A 13,480-nucleotide genomic window follows, 5' to 3' on the forward strand; every position below is an offset into this window, starting at 1 on the left:
ATTATAAAACATATTTGACCATTCAAAAGTTCTAAGTCCAAGCTTGAAATAATACATTAAAAGAGAGAACTATTAAAGAGTTTAAAACATATTTACAAATTATATTACAATAATTATTTTTATGTATAAAGTATTTTTAAAACTTGTATACATGTAATGTCGGGTTGGCTTGGTTTCGGTTTGACCTTTTTTTTAAGTTAAAATCAAACCAAACCAATTATGGTCGGTTTTTTTTTCTAACACCAAACCAAATCAAACCAAACCACAGTCGGGTTTTTTTTCTCGTTTTGACTCGGATTATCGATTTGGTGTGATTTGTCGATTTTCTTTGTACACCCCTAATTCTATAGTACAAAATTACTACTAAGTACTCCTTTCAGTCCACTTTAAGTAATTTTTTAATTTTTTTTATGGTCAATAATATTTGATTTTTTCAGATATTTAGAAAGAATTAATTTCTTTTTTCGAAACTTGCCCTTAATGTAAAGAGCCTCAGAGCATTTATTATATTTTTAATGAATAAATTATTATTAATATGATCAATTTTGTTATTAATTAATACTAAAATATAGATTCCTTAATAATTGAAAAAACAGCCAAAAAAAAATCAAATAAATACTATTTATTCCTCCAACAACATGTAATTGAAATAGGGAAAAGTGACAAAAGAGGAAATTATTGCATCACCTGCTTATTGGGAGTCGCACTTTCTGTTGCTGCTATTCAAGATCTGTGGTCACAATAGAACAAAACCAAAAAAGTATCATCCAATTATTTAATTTGCACACTTCCCATTGCTCATCTTATTCTTATACCTTATTGGTGGAGAGCCAGCTACAAAGAGTAGAAGCAAGAAAAGGTTCCAAACCCCACAAGGCTAAAGAAAAGTAGTAGCATAGTAACTACAACTAGTAAGCAACTGAGGTTTATGTCGACACCATTTTGCTTTTTTTTTTTTTTACTAGGTGGTTGATATTAAATAAAAAATTAAGGTAAAAAGGCAATGTTTCAAAAGTATGGAGATTATTGAGGGAGAGAATATAGTTTACTAGATTTTACCTCTCATGTTGACATTAGTTTCCATTGATAAAAGTTTATTCCCATATGAATTTTAATACCAAATTGTATCAACTTACGATCACTGTTTTAAAAGGCAGAAACACTGGGGCGGAGCACTCGTAAAACGTCCCTGAATTTATGTGTGGGGCTTAGTTCCGTGAGACTTACGCCTCGGGCGTCGGGGCTTACGCCCAGGACACGCCCAACGTCCAGCGTACTGGGCTCGCCTAATAAAACTTTATACAATTGTGCGTAACTAACCTTGTAAATCATCAATTTTTCTTAATAAACCGTTGACTATTCAAAATTACTCTTTTCTTAATCATAAATCATTAAGTTGAGAGTATTTTATGTTCATTATTTTTTTAAGATGTCAAATTAAGAAAAATTTTACAAGGTTGAGAGTTCCCTAATTATAATATCGAAATTCTTTCAAGATTTATTACTCCTAANCCCAATTGTCAAGGTATTGTCTGCTTTGGCCAACTCTAGGCCATCTCAAGGTTTTTGGGCCTCACTGTTTTGTCTTTTTGAGTTAAACATCGACAGTTGAATCCTAAACTCGCCCTTATATGGCCCCTAACTTTCCCCTCTCATTCCAATGTGGTTTGTCTAAAGTAAGCTTCACAACGAACTCCCTTTTGTTCAACCGCCACTGGTCCATGGGTTGTTACACTCCTCAATTACTCTGTTCGCTATTGCCTAATTTTCTTGCATAATTCATACATCACGTTCCTGATAAAGTGAAGGAGATGGCAAAAGGTTTTCTTGTCTGTTTTCGTTTGAATTAGAAAGGAAGGTTTAAAATAAGAAAAACTGGAATCTCACAAGTTGACTTAACAAGTGTTTAAGTGTGGGCTGCACAACTTCCCTTGTAACCTAACTCAGCGAAACATGGTTTTATAAAAGGATAATTAGAGGTTGGGAGTGGAAGTGTGATATTTTACTTGTTTTGGAGAAAGGAGCCCTAAGTTTATAAGTTTCATAAGGTTTTAATTGACAGGATTTCGCAATTAATCCGGAGCTATTTGACAAATTTATGTACATAAGCACCTAAAGATGCTGAATAGTGCAATGCCTTAAGGTTCTTCCCAGATTACCAACGCATGTTGCTTGACCAATTTATACATGCAAGCGCTACAAAATGTCATTTATTGTGATTTGGTAGAACTCTTGCTAAAACTACCAATTAATCTTTTTCTCTGCTAATTTATCAAAAACAAAGATTATCTACAGTGCTATTCTCTATTTCCTTCTGTGCTTTTGGTTTTGCAGCTTGCATTGTTTAGTGCGGCATTGGCTCTAATTGTATAAATGGTTTTTTGGTTTTAGCAGCACTACTTGGAACGAGGCGTCTATTGGAAGAAAATAATCAGGTCCTCAATAAAATTTCAGCTAACCTCTCAACATTCAAGGTATTAATCTCAACCTCTTGTTTATAGTGTTAAACTTATCTGAAAGGTTTTATACGCTTACGAAATAGCCTCTTTTCCCTTATTTCCCTTGGATGCACTCACGAGGTTCCTATTGGTATAGAAGGTTGGGTATCTTTGATAAAAAAAATCATGTCCTTTTGTAAGGTTTTCTACTTTTTGGTATACTTCTTGTATATGGGTGCACTTTTGCTCTTCTTTTAATGAAACTTATTATTTTTTCTAAAAAAATAGTTCAACTTAACAGATAATTGGAGGAGAAACAGAATAACCAAATGTGAAATTGCTGTTGAAGGACTTCGGATAGGTTTCTCGGAATGTCAGTGACTTTCTGATATTTTACTAGAGGTGACATTAATAGTGATAGTCCATCAAGGAAAAAAGAAAAGTTGGGCTCGTTAATACTGGCATGAAAAGAGCTCGGACAGGCACTGAATGACACATTTATTGGCTGAATCTTATTACCATATCCTATGTTTGTCAGTATCCATTGTTCTGTAATTCTAAATCTGAATGATACTGGTCATAAAAAGAACAGGTGCCATTGCCATCTTTAGGCCTTTCCTTTGTTAGCTTTGATAGTCCTATGTTTTAGTTCAAACAGAATGGTGATACCATTGAAATAATAGACCTAAGTAGAAAATTAATGTGGGAATTGGATGAGGTGTCTATAATCCCGTGAAAGTAAAAATAAAGAAACTGGAATCATTTATTACCTTTTCATGGTTTTATTTTATTTTTTATTTTTTTGTGACTTTGGAAATTTTCTATACTGATATCTGATGTCAATATGTTAATAAGCAGTTGCAGGACAACGTTGATCTCTTTTTCCAGACGAAGAACAATTTAAGTGCGATTTTAAATGAGTAATCCAACTATCCTTTCTATTAATCGCCATGCTGAATAGTTGTCCTGCAATTCATATAATATTACCATTGTTATGTCATTTCAGCATGGGAAATATGCCAGGGATTATGAGCCAAATGCCACCACTTCCTGTCTTCTTGAATGAGGAGCTTGCTAGTAGTCTTTTGCTCAGTCCAGCTCAGGTAATCTCACTTGCACGCTCTTTAGGCACAAGGTTCTATTCTTATGCCATATAACTGTGGTTAACTCCAGAGCTTGATTGAATCGCTTCTTCTGCAAATTCCACCATATTATTAGAATTACCCCGTTATAAATGTAACTAAAAAGAACTTCTGTACGATCATTTCATATTTGCTAGGCGTTCATCTACAGTGGTGGAGCTAGAGAGCAAGGTATGGGTTCAGCTGAGCCCTGTAACTTTGATCCAAGCTCTGTATTTTCCTTAAGAAATTCATTTAAAATATAAAAATTATTAATTTAGAAACCAGCAACTTAAAAGGGTTCGAATCTTCCGCCCAAAAGCTTCAATTCCTGGCTCCGCCTCTATTCATTTACGTTACTTCTGAAATAAGATTTATTCCAACGTATCATAATTCTGACGGATTCCTCTGTTTTCCCAGCCCATGATGTTTGGCTGCAGAAGTGGAATCAAGTTGAAACAGGAGCCAGCGTGTTGATAGAGAATGCTCGGTGCTCAGTTTGGGTTATTGGCGTAAAGTACAGAATTTTAGTGTAAATGTATAAAAGGCTGGCTGTACTTACATGACCAGGCCGATGAAAAGAACATTCATCAAAATCCTTTTTTCGGAAGCTGAATATCTGAACAAAAAGCACCTGGAAATAACAGCCTCGCTATCATTCCATATCAAGGCAAAGTCTGTATCAGATAATGCACTTAGAAGCTTAAGATCATGTTTCAACTTTCCGCGTTGTAAATTCAATGGACAAATATAATTTTTCGAATCATCCTTTAGTTTTGTAATGTGTTAACTGTCTCTTGCCTTGTTTTTTCTAATTTGTTGTAAAAGACAAATTATTGAGTATTGGATTGAAATGAACTCAATTATAGCAGAATGGAACCACAAGACTTTTCTTTCAATAGTGTTTACCTCGAAAATACGAGTAACAATTAAATTTAATTTGAGGTTTTAAAGATATGTGATTTAGTTTAATACCAATTAATAATCAAGAAGTATAAAGTATGAATGAAAGAAATAAGTGAATCAAACCAGTGTTACTTAAGCAGTATCGACCTTGAGCTCAGTGACCTCGAGATGAATTAAGAAAATAAAGCGAGAACAATAAAATTGAAGGACAATTCTGATGAACAATGAGCGAAAAGTAGAGAGTATATTCTTTTCCAGATGATATTTACAAATGATCGGGGTCCCCTTTATATAATAGGGGAGCCCTAAATAAGGTACTTTTCCATTTACAGTAAGGAATCTTATTGGGACAGATGTCTAACCGCCTAGTACGGAATCGTACAATTCTATTTCGGGATTTGCGCCATGATTTTAGGGACGTGGCAGGAATCTCGCTCATTCCGTTACAAATCCATAACGGCATTATTTCAGGGTCGAGCATACTCGACTTCGGTATCCATCGCACTTTAATCTTCGGGCATTGCACTCTGTCTTCAAGCTCGAGTCCGGTCCATCGAGCTCGACCTCGACCTTACCTGAACTCGGGCCTAAGGCGACCCCTCGAGCCTGGGAGATCGGGCCTACCTGATCTCGACCGTATACAGATAGTCCCCGCGTTTCTTAGATTAAAACGATAAGAAACGGTTTGATCCTCGATGTTCTGATGCCTTGATCATGATGTCAATCTCGTGATGTCAGCGGCTGAATGATTGAAAAGTCGTTTCTGCATAGTTCACAAGATCATTAATTGGAGGCGGTTGTTGGTCGGCTGTTTGGCTTCCCCAACACGCTTGAGTGGCCTCTATAAATAGACCAACTTCACGATTTTTGCAAACTTTTTACTTCTCAAATCATTCTTAAAATCCCTTTAACTCCTTCAACTTCTTTAAGTTCACCCTTCTCTCAATTTTCTCTTAATACAGCATCCACTCCTTCTCTTTTCTTGACCTTACAAGCCACAATGGCTAAAACATCTAAAACTTTTCCCTCAGCAAGAAAAAGCTTCTTCATCATCGCGGCCGGCCAGAGGTAGAGCGGTGGTGCCACCTCGTATCGAGGAGTGTATTCCTCCGCCGTGTGAACTAACTTCCGATTTCAAAATCGATAAATCTGCATCGCCACCGGGCCGATGTGAGCCCATGTCCCGATACATATGCTTGATAACCCAAGCTGAACTCGAGCAAGTGAAAGGGGACTGCAACTGGAAGAACAAGGATGTAGTGATCCCTTCCCCTGAAGAGGACATTACTACTCATAAGGTAAGGTACTTCAGCATGTATACCTATCTGTTCATGTTGGGTCCTGTAGATCTAGCTCGGGGTCCAATAGACCCAGTGATTCTTGATTTTTGCCAACAATACCAGGTGACGCTTGGCCAGATCTACTCTTCGTTCTGGCGCATCGTCCACCTAATTAGGTACTTCTCGAGCTTGATCCAGGGGATGCCTTTCACCCTCGACCACCTGATCAGCTATACAGCCCTCGCCTTTATCTAGGTGGTCTGATAAAGCTGCAACACCGATCCTCGAAATCTCTCTTCTCCAGCATCGATGAGGATAAGGACCGAGGATGGATGAGCCGGTTTATCCGAATCAGGACCTCCGACTTGATTCCTGCTGAGAGGATGCCATTCCCCGAGGAATGGAACATGAAACGTAAGTACATATTTATCGGTAGTGACTTTATATTCTGCTTTCCCTACTCTTTCTCGACCTCATCCTTTTCTCGATCTAATCCCTTTCCGATGGTGTAGCTGTTGCTTGGTTTCCTGGTGCGGTCCCAGACCTTGAAGGTTGGGTACGGCAACTAGCCTCCACTTCTTCATACGCGGAACGCAGCTAGCGTGACCTGGCCAAGGGCCGATGGGAGGCTAAAAACCATGGTGAGTTCTCTTGTTTGTATTCTTATTTTCCTTAGTGAAATACTTACTTCATGTTTATGCAGGCCTCGGAGATCCCGTTGCTATGCGGCCGCCCCGCCCGGTGAAGAGGAAATCCCAAAGCCCTCCAAGGAAAAGAAAAGGAAGAAGGGATCGCCTGCAAATTCCCCGAAGCCAAAGAAAAGCAAGGCTTGAAAGCCTAAGGCCGATACCGTGGCCCTGTCTCCAGAAATGGCCCGACGCCTTTGGGATGAGGATGAAGATGAAGAGGGGGAAGATGGTGACTGCCTGTTGGTAGTTCGGGAAAGAGGAAGAGCTGACGCTTCGAAGACCACTGAACCGATGGTGGCTGATGCGGTTCATTCTCGAATCGAATAAATCTCTGAGGGGAGTTCGAGCAAAGTCCCCGAGCCATTGGGCAGCAAAAGAGCACCTCGTCTTGGAGGTCATTTGGAGGGCGAGACCGAGGGGCCCGGTTCCGAGGCTCTCCAAAGAGAAGAGAATGTCCCTAGTGGATCACTTGGGGTAATCAATGTGGATGAATCGCCGCCTGGTCCTGAGTTCTCCGAGGGGCAATTCCGAGATGCCCGGAACATGAGAACTCCCGACGTGGAAACGAGCCATGAAGGGAATGATATCTTTCGAGAGTGCCTTGCAAGGGTCGAAGATGGTCCCGACCCAGATGCCTTATTTATTTTTGATGAGGCCCAGCGGCTTTTCAAACAAGTAATTTTCTGCCCTTAATATTACGCATGCACTTTATCTTTGTTGTTCTGAGTCTAATTTTTCCCTTTTGTGAAGGCTGTGAAGCTCCATCGAGAAGCGTTTTCCAAGTCTCGAACTGAGCTTGCTCGATGTGAGGCTGAGCTCAAAAAGCTCGCAGAAGAGAAGGATGGCCTTAAGCGCCTTTATGTTCAGAAAGAGGAGGAGATGAGGGATCCCGAGTTGAGTTGGCGAAGGCTCATCGAGAACAGACCAAACTTGTTGAAAAGGTAATATACCCTTTGAGGATTTGTTATGCATTTATCCGATTAAGTGACTAACACTTCAAATTTGCGGCCCAGCAGAAGGGCGAGCTGGTGGAGCAGCTTCGAGAGGATATCAAGATGAAGGATGCCAAGACCCTGGGATGGAAGCAATGTATGGACCGTCTCGCCTCCGAGAAAGATACTCTTCGGGAGCAGCTGACTTCAATTGAACGCCAGTTTCAAAGTGTGAAGGAGGAAAGCCTTGTTGAATCTGCAAAATCGAGGAGCTCGAAGCTAAATCCGCTCCTGAGCTTGCAAAGGCCAAATCTGATGCAGAGGCATTTGTGTCTTCGTACCGAGATGATGCTGAAGCCGCTAACATTCGGGCACAGGAGATCTTCACTGCGGCCGAAGTTAAGTTATCATGTGCTCTCGACCATGCCAGGTGACAGTCTCAGAGTGAAACCCTCGAGGAGGTGCGCGCTCGTGGCTTTGACCTCTCGGCCGATATTGAAGAAGCAAAGACTTTGGAGGAAGAGGTTGCCGCTTTGCTCTCCGATGATGAGGATTCTGCTAGTGGCTCCGAGAGCGGAGAAGATGAAGATGAAGTCCCCGAGGGGGAGGTTCCTGAAGACGTGGTTCCCGAAGATGCAACTCCCGAGGATGTGGCTTCCAGAGATGTAGTTCTCGGGGATGTGGCCCGAAGTAGATTAGGTTCCTTTATTTTGTTTTTGTGCAAGGGCCCCTCGTGGGTATTGTAAATATCTCTTATAAATATAAAGAACCTCTTTGCTTCATCTTCGATTTGTGTTGAATTTCGTTTCGTCTTCATTTGAAAAATTTGATGTTATAACTCTAATGATCAGTCCGAACATTGGCGTGGACTCAGAGTATAATAAACCCTTAGGTTTTTTATTGATCAATGGGCGATCTATATAATAGAATACCTCTTAAGGTTTTTGTTGATCCTCGAGCTAAACCTAAGTTGATTTGACGCTTGCTCGGAATGATGGGACTCTTGAGTCCGAGTTGAGTGAGAGTAGGGTCTCGAACTCCGTATGTTTCGGCCCTTAGGCTCTTTTATATTGGCCCTTAGTCTCTTTTAGGTTGGCCCTTAGGCTCTTTAAGTTGGGTCAATTCGGCCTCTAAAGTCGCTGTAATTTTTTTCTCTTTTCGGCTAAAAGACTTAGTGAAAATTTTTCTATGCCTTAGCACGCGTTTTTTTGTACCCGTTGGGTTTTTCGAAGGTTCAATCTAATGGGACCTCATTTGTAATTCGTTTGTGTAACGATAATTGAATACCTCTTGAGGTTTTTTCAAAGGCTGATGTTATCGAAGCCTTTAAATTATTTGAGGGCTGATTTTATCGAAGCCCTTTATCATTTGCTTTTGCTGAGGGTAGCCTGATTTAACCGGTTTTTCAAAGTGTTTGAAGGCCTTTAATTTTATGGCGAAAGTCGGACGTCTCCGAGCCGCATTATTTCGGACATAGCCTTTTATATGACCGTAGTCTTTAATGTGGCCGTGGCTTTTAATATGGCTGTAGCCTTCAATATGGCCATAGCCATCGGGTATGTCTCCTGGACTTGTTTCCCCGATAACCTTTCGAACTTGTTCGAAAGGTTAGTCCCCAAGTATGATAGCCTTGGCCTTTATATCGAGAGGATGCCTCTTTGAGGTCTTATGAGTTCGAGTTTTCGATGACTCGGATATGTTGATTGTCGATGACAGTCCCCGAGTATTCGGGGTGTGTTTGCGTTCTGGCCCTTGGGCCGTTTCTCGTAGAGTTATAAGTGTAAAGCTCGTGTAATAGTATACTTCTTTGAGACACAAAGTGTTTTGATATAGAAAGAATGCTTCTTTGAATAATTGATACATGCGTACATGTTTTGTTGTCGGGGCTCGACTATTCTACATGGACAGGGTTCATTTTACCGCTTGGCCCATTACAAAGTTCTCCTATCGAGGCCCTCTTTGGCGTGAAGTATTTTCCTCAAAAATATAACCTCCGAAGGTGATGCCCCCTAGTATACGAGGTTGATTGAAAAGAAGCCTTGGATACTGTTGAGTTCTTCTTAGGTAGCATATAGTTGTTGCCTCGTTAAAAACCTCGTCGGTAAAACCCATTTGGGACTAAATTCGATCTAAGGGAAACAGAGTGCAACACATGCTTTAAAACCTAAGGCCTTCGTGTAAAAAGGTGCATTCGATAGCTTCGATCGAACACCTACAATGGGTTAGTTTCAAATTCAAATGGACAAAAAGAGAAAGTCACACCTTAGCAATAGTATCGTTTGAGTAGTGATACATTCCAATTGTTTGACAATTGCTCGCCTTCCATCGTGCCAAGTTTGTAAGACCCTTTGCCGATAATTCCGAGGACTCGGTATGACCCCTCCCAATTCGGGACTAGTTTCCCTTCATTCGGGTCTCGTGTATTGGTGGTGACTTTTCGTAGAACTAAGTCCCGATTCCAAAGTGTCGAAGGTTGGTCCTTCTATTATAGTATCTCTCGATACTTTGCTTCTGTGCTGCCATCCGAACAAGTGCTGCCTCTCGTTTTTCATCTAATAGCTCGAGACTAGTATTCATAGCCTCGTGATTTGAATCTTCTGATGCATGTCGAAACCTGGCGATGGGTTCTCCGACCTCGACAGGGATTAAGGCCTCGGAGCCATATACCAAAGAAAATGGGTTGGTCCCCATGCTGGACTTCGATGCCGTTCGATATGCCCAAAGGACCTCCGGGAGAACTTCTCTCCATTTTCCCTTTGCATCGTCGAGCCTTTTCTTTAAGTTTTGGATGATAGTTTTGTTTGTGGACTCGGCCTGTCCATTTCCAGTTGGGTGGTATGGTGTTGACAAGATCCTCTTTATTTTATGTGCTTCGAGGAACTCTGTTACCTTGCTACCGACGAATTGTTTTCCATTGTCACATTCAATCTTGGCAGGCATCCCGAACCGACATATGATGTGGTACCAGATGAAGTCAATAACTTCCTTTTCTCTAACCTTCTCGAATGCCTGTGCTTCCACCCATTTAGAAAAATAATCAGTCATAAACAAAATAAATTTAGCTTTACCTTGGGCCGTTGGTAGAGGGTCGACTATGTCCATTCCCTATTTCATGAAAGACCGCGGGGATAGGACCGAGTGGAGTTGTTCTCCGGGCTGATTGATCATCAGTGTAACCGTTGGAACTTATCATATTTTTTGACAAACTCCTTAGTATCTTTTTCCATGCTGTCCCAGTAATACCGTGCTCTAATAATTTTGCGAATCAAAGATTCGGCGCCGGAGTGATTCCCACAAGTACCTTCGTGGATTTCTCGTAGAACATAATCGGTGTCCCCTGGCCCTAAACATACCGCCAATGGCCCATCGAACGTTCTTCTGTACAATGTTCTATCTTCGTCTAATGCGAACCTAGAGGCCTTGGTTCGTAGGGCCCTCGATCCTTTGTGGTCCGATGGGAGTTTTCCATTTTTCAAATAATCGATATACTTATTCCTCCAATCCCAAGTCAAACTCGTTTTTATCTCGGCATGCCCCTCTTTAACCACAGACCTTGATAACTGGACGACAGTCCCCGGGACGATATCATCTTCTTCAACCGAGGATCCTAAATTAGCAAGTGCATCGGCCTCGATATTTTTTCTCGAGGCACGTGATCCAGAGTCCATTCCTTGAAGTGGTGCGAAGTTACCTGTAGCTTATCCAAGTACCATTGCACCTTATCCTCTCGAACTTCAAAACTTTTGTTTACTCGGTTTACCGCCAACAGTGAATCTCACTTGGCTTCAATAACTTCTGCTCCCAAGCTCTTAGCTAGCTCGAGACTTGCAATCATGGCCTCATACTCGGCCTTATTATTAGTCAACCTAGAAGTTTTGATACATTGTCTAATGGTACTACCTGTAGGTGGCTTCAAGACAATGCCAAGCCCGAACCCTTTCACATTCGAGGCACCTTCCGTGAAAAGGGTCCATACCCCCGTTGATGTACCCGATCTTAGAAGGAGTTCTTCCTCCACTTCGGGTACGAGGTTCAGCGTAAAATCGGCCACGAAGTCAGCTAAGATTTGAGACTTGACGGCCATCCGGGGTTGATATTCGATATCGTACCCACTAAGTTCGACGCCCCATTTGGCCAACCGGACGATAGCTCGGGCTTATGCAAAACATTTCAAAGAGGGTAAGATGACACTGAAAATATGGCTTTAGCTTTCTAGATGCGCTTATCAATGCAAGTGCTAATTTTTCTAAGTGAGGATGTCTAGTTTCAGCATCTCCTAGAGTTCGGCCTACATAATAAACACAGAATTGTGTACCTTGCTCTTCTCGGACTAGTACCCCACTTACCGCTATCTCGGATATTGCCAAATACAAGTAAAGCTTTTCATCTACCTTCGGGGTGTGGAGCATAGGCGGGCTCGATAAGTATCGCTTTAATTCTTCCAAGGCTTCCTGACATTCCGGGGTCCATGCGAAATCCTTCTTCTTTTTGAGCAAGGAAAAGAACCTATGACTTCGATCTAATGACCTCGAAATGAACCGACCTAAGGCAATTTTTCTCCTTGTTAGCCTTTGCACGGCCTTCACACTATCCACGACCGTGATATCCTCGATGGCCTTGATCTTGTCGGGGTTGATTTCGATACCCCGATTAGACACCATGAAGCCGAGGAACTTACCCGAGCCGACTGCGAAGGCACATCTTTTCGGGTTAAGCTTCATATTGTACTTCCTCAAGATTTTGAATGTTTCCTGCAAATGAATTAAATGATCCTTTGCGCGCAGGGACTTAACCAGCATATCATCAATGTAAACTTCCATCGATTTACCTATCTTATCCTCGAACATTTTAACTAGGCGTTGGTATGTAGCTCCTGCATTTTTAACCCAAAGGGCATTACGTTGTAACAATAAGTTCCAAACTTAGTGATAAAAGAGGTCTTTTCCTGATCCTCCGGGTTCATTTGAATTTGATTGTACCCGGAGTAGGCGTCGAGAAAAGTTAGAATCTCATGGCTGGCCGTGGCATCGATCATGCGATCGATGTTGGGCAGATGGAAAGAGTCTTTTGGGCATGCTTTGTTTAAATCTTTGTAATCTACGCACATTCTAAGTTTGTTTTCCTTTTTAGGAACTACAACTACGTTGGCTAACCATTCGGGGTATTTTACCTCCCGAATAGACCCTATTTTAAGAAGTTTGGTTACCTCGTCCTTTACGAACGCATGTTTCAGCTCGGACTGGGGCCTCCTTTGTTGCTTTACCAGTTTGAACCTGGGGTCGAGGCTTAACCGATGTGTTATGATTTCTGGTGGAATCCCTGTGATATCTAAATGGGACCAAGCAAAGCAATCCATATTATCAATAAGTAATTGAATGAGTTTTTTCCTGAGTTCGGGGGTTAATCCCGTTCCCAGGTATACCTTTCTCTCGGGCATGTATTCGATCAGTATGACCTGCTCCAGTTTCTCGACAGTTGATTTGGTTGCATCGGACTCTTCGGGAACGACGAAGGTTCGAGGAGTAAAGAAATCCTCTTCTTCGTCTTCGATTACCTGTTGCTCCGATTCCGTCGAGGTTGTGGCGGTGATTGCTATTTAGCCGCCTGCTTACCTTTGGTGCTCGACTTCTCGAGGTCAAAGGCTCTGGTATCGGCATCACTTCGTCGACTGCAAACATTTTCTTTGCAGCGTGTTGCTCTCCGTAGACCGTTTTCACACCATCCTCCGTTGGGAACTTCATCATTTGATGAAGAGTTGAAGCTACCGCCCTCATTATGTGTATCCATGGTCTCCCAAGGAGCGCATTATACCTCATGTCGCCTTCGATGACATGGAATTTTGTATATTGTGTGGTCTCGGCTACGTTTACTGGTAGGATTATCTCCCCCTTTGTTGTTTCGCTTGCCATGTTGAAGTCATTTAGGACCCGGGATGCAGGTATAATCTGATCCTGTAGGCCGAGCTGTTCCACGACCCTCGATCTGATTATGTTTGCTGAGCTACCTGGATCCACTAGAACACGTTTAACTTGAATTTTAATTAAAATAATAGAAATTACCAGGGCGTCATTGTGCGGCTGAGATATGCCTTCTGCTTCCTCGTCATAGAATGAT

At 41.6% G+C, this 13,480-nt stretch overlaps 1 protein-coding gene across 1 annotated transcript; it reads left to right on the top strand.

Moving 5' to 3' along the window:
• LOC109216100 lies at positions 1,812–4,438 on the top strand. Its single transcript, XM_019380232.1, has 5 exons — positions 1,812–1,829; positions 2,349–2,474; positions 3,297–3,358; positions 3,445–3,541; positions 3,980–4,438. Exons 1-5 carry the CDS (start codon positions 1,812–1,814, stop codon positions 4,034–4,036), a joined length of 360 nt encoding a protein of 119 aa, XP_019235777.1. The 3' UTR covers positions 4,037–4,438.

The sequence above is a fragment of the Nicotiana attenuata genome, chromosome 2 (assembly GCF_001879085.1).
Source record: "Nicotiana attenuata strain UT chromosome 2, NIATTr2, whole genome shotgun sequence".
Classification (NCBI taxonomy): domain Eukaryota; kingdom Viridiplantae; phylum Streptophyta; class Magnoliopsida; order Solanales; family Solanaceae; genus Nicotiana; species Nicotiana attenuata.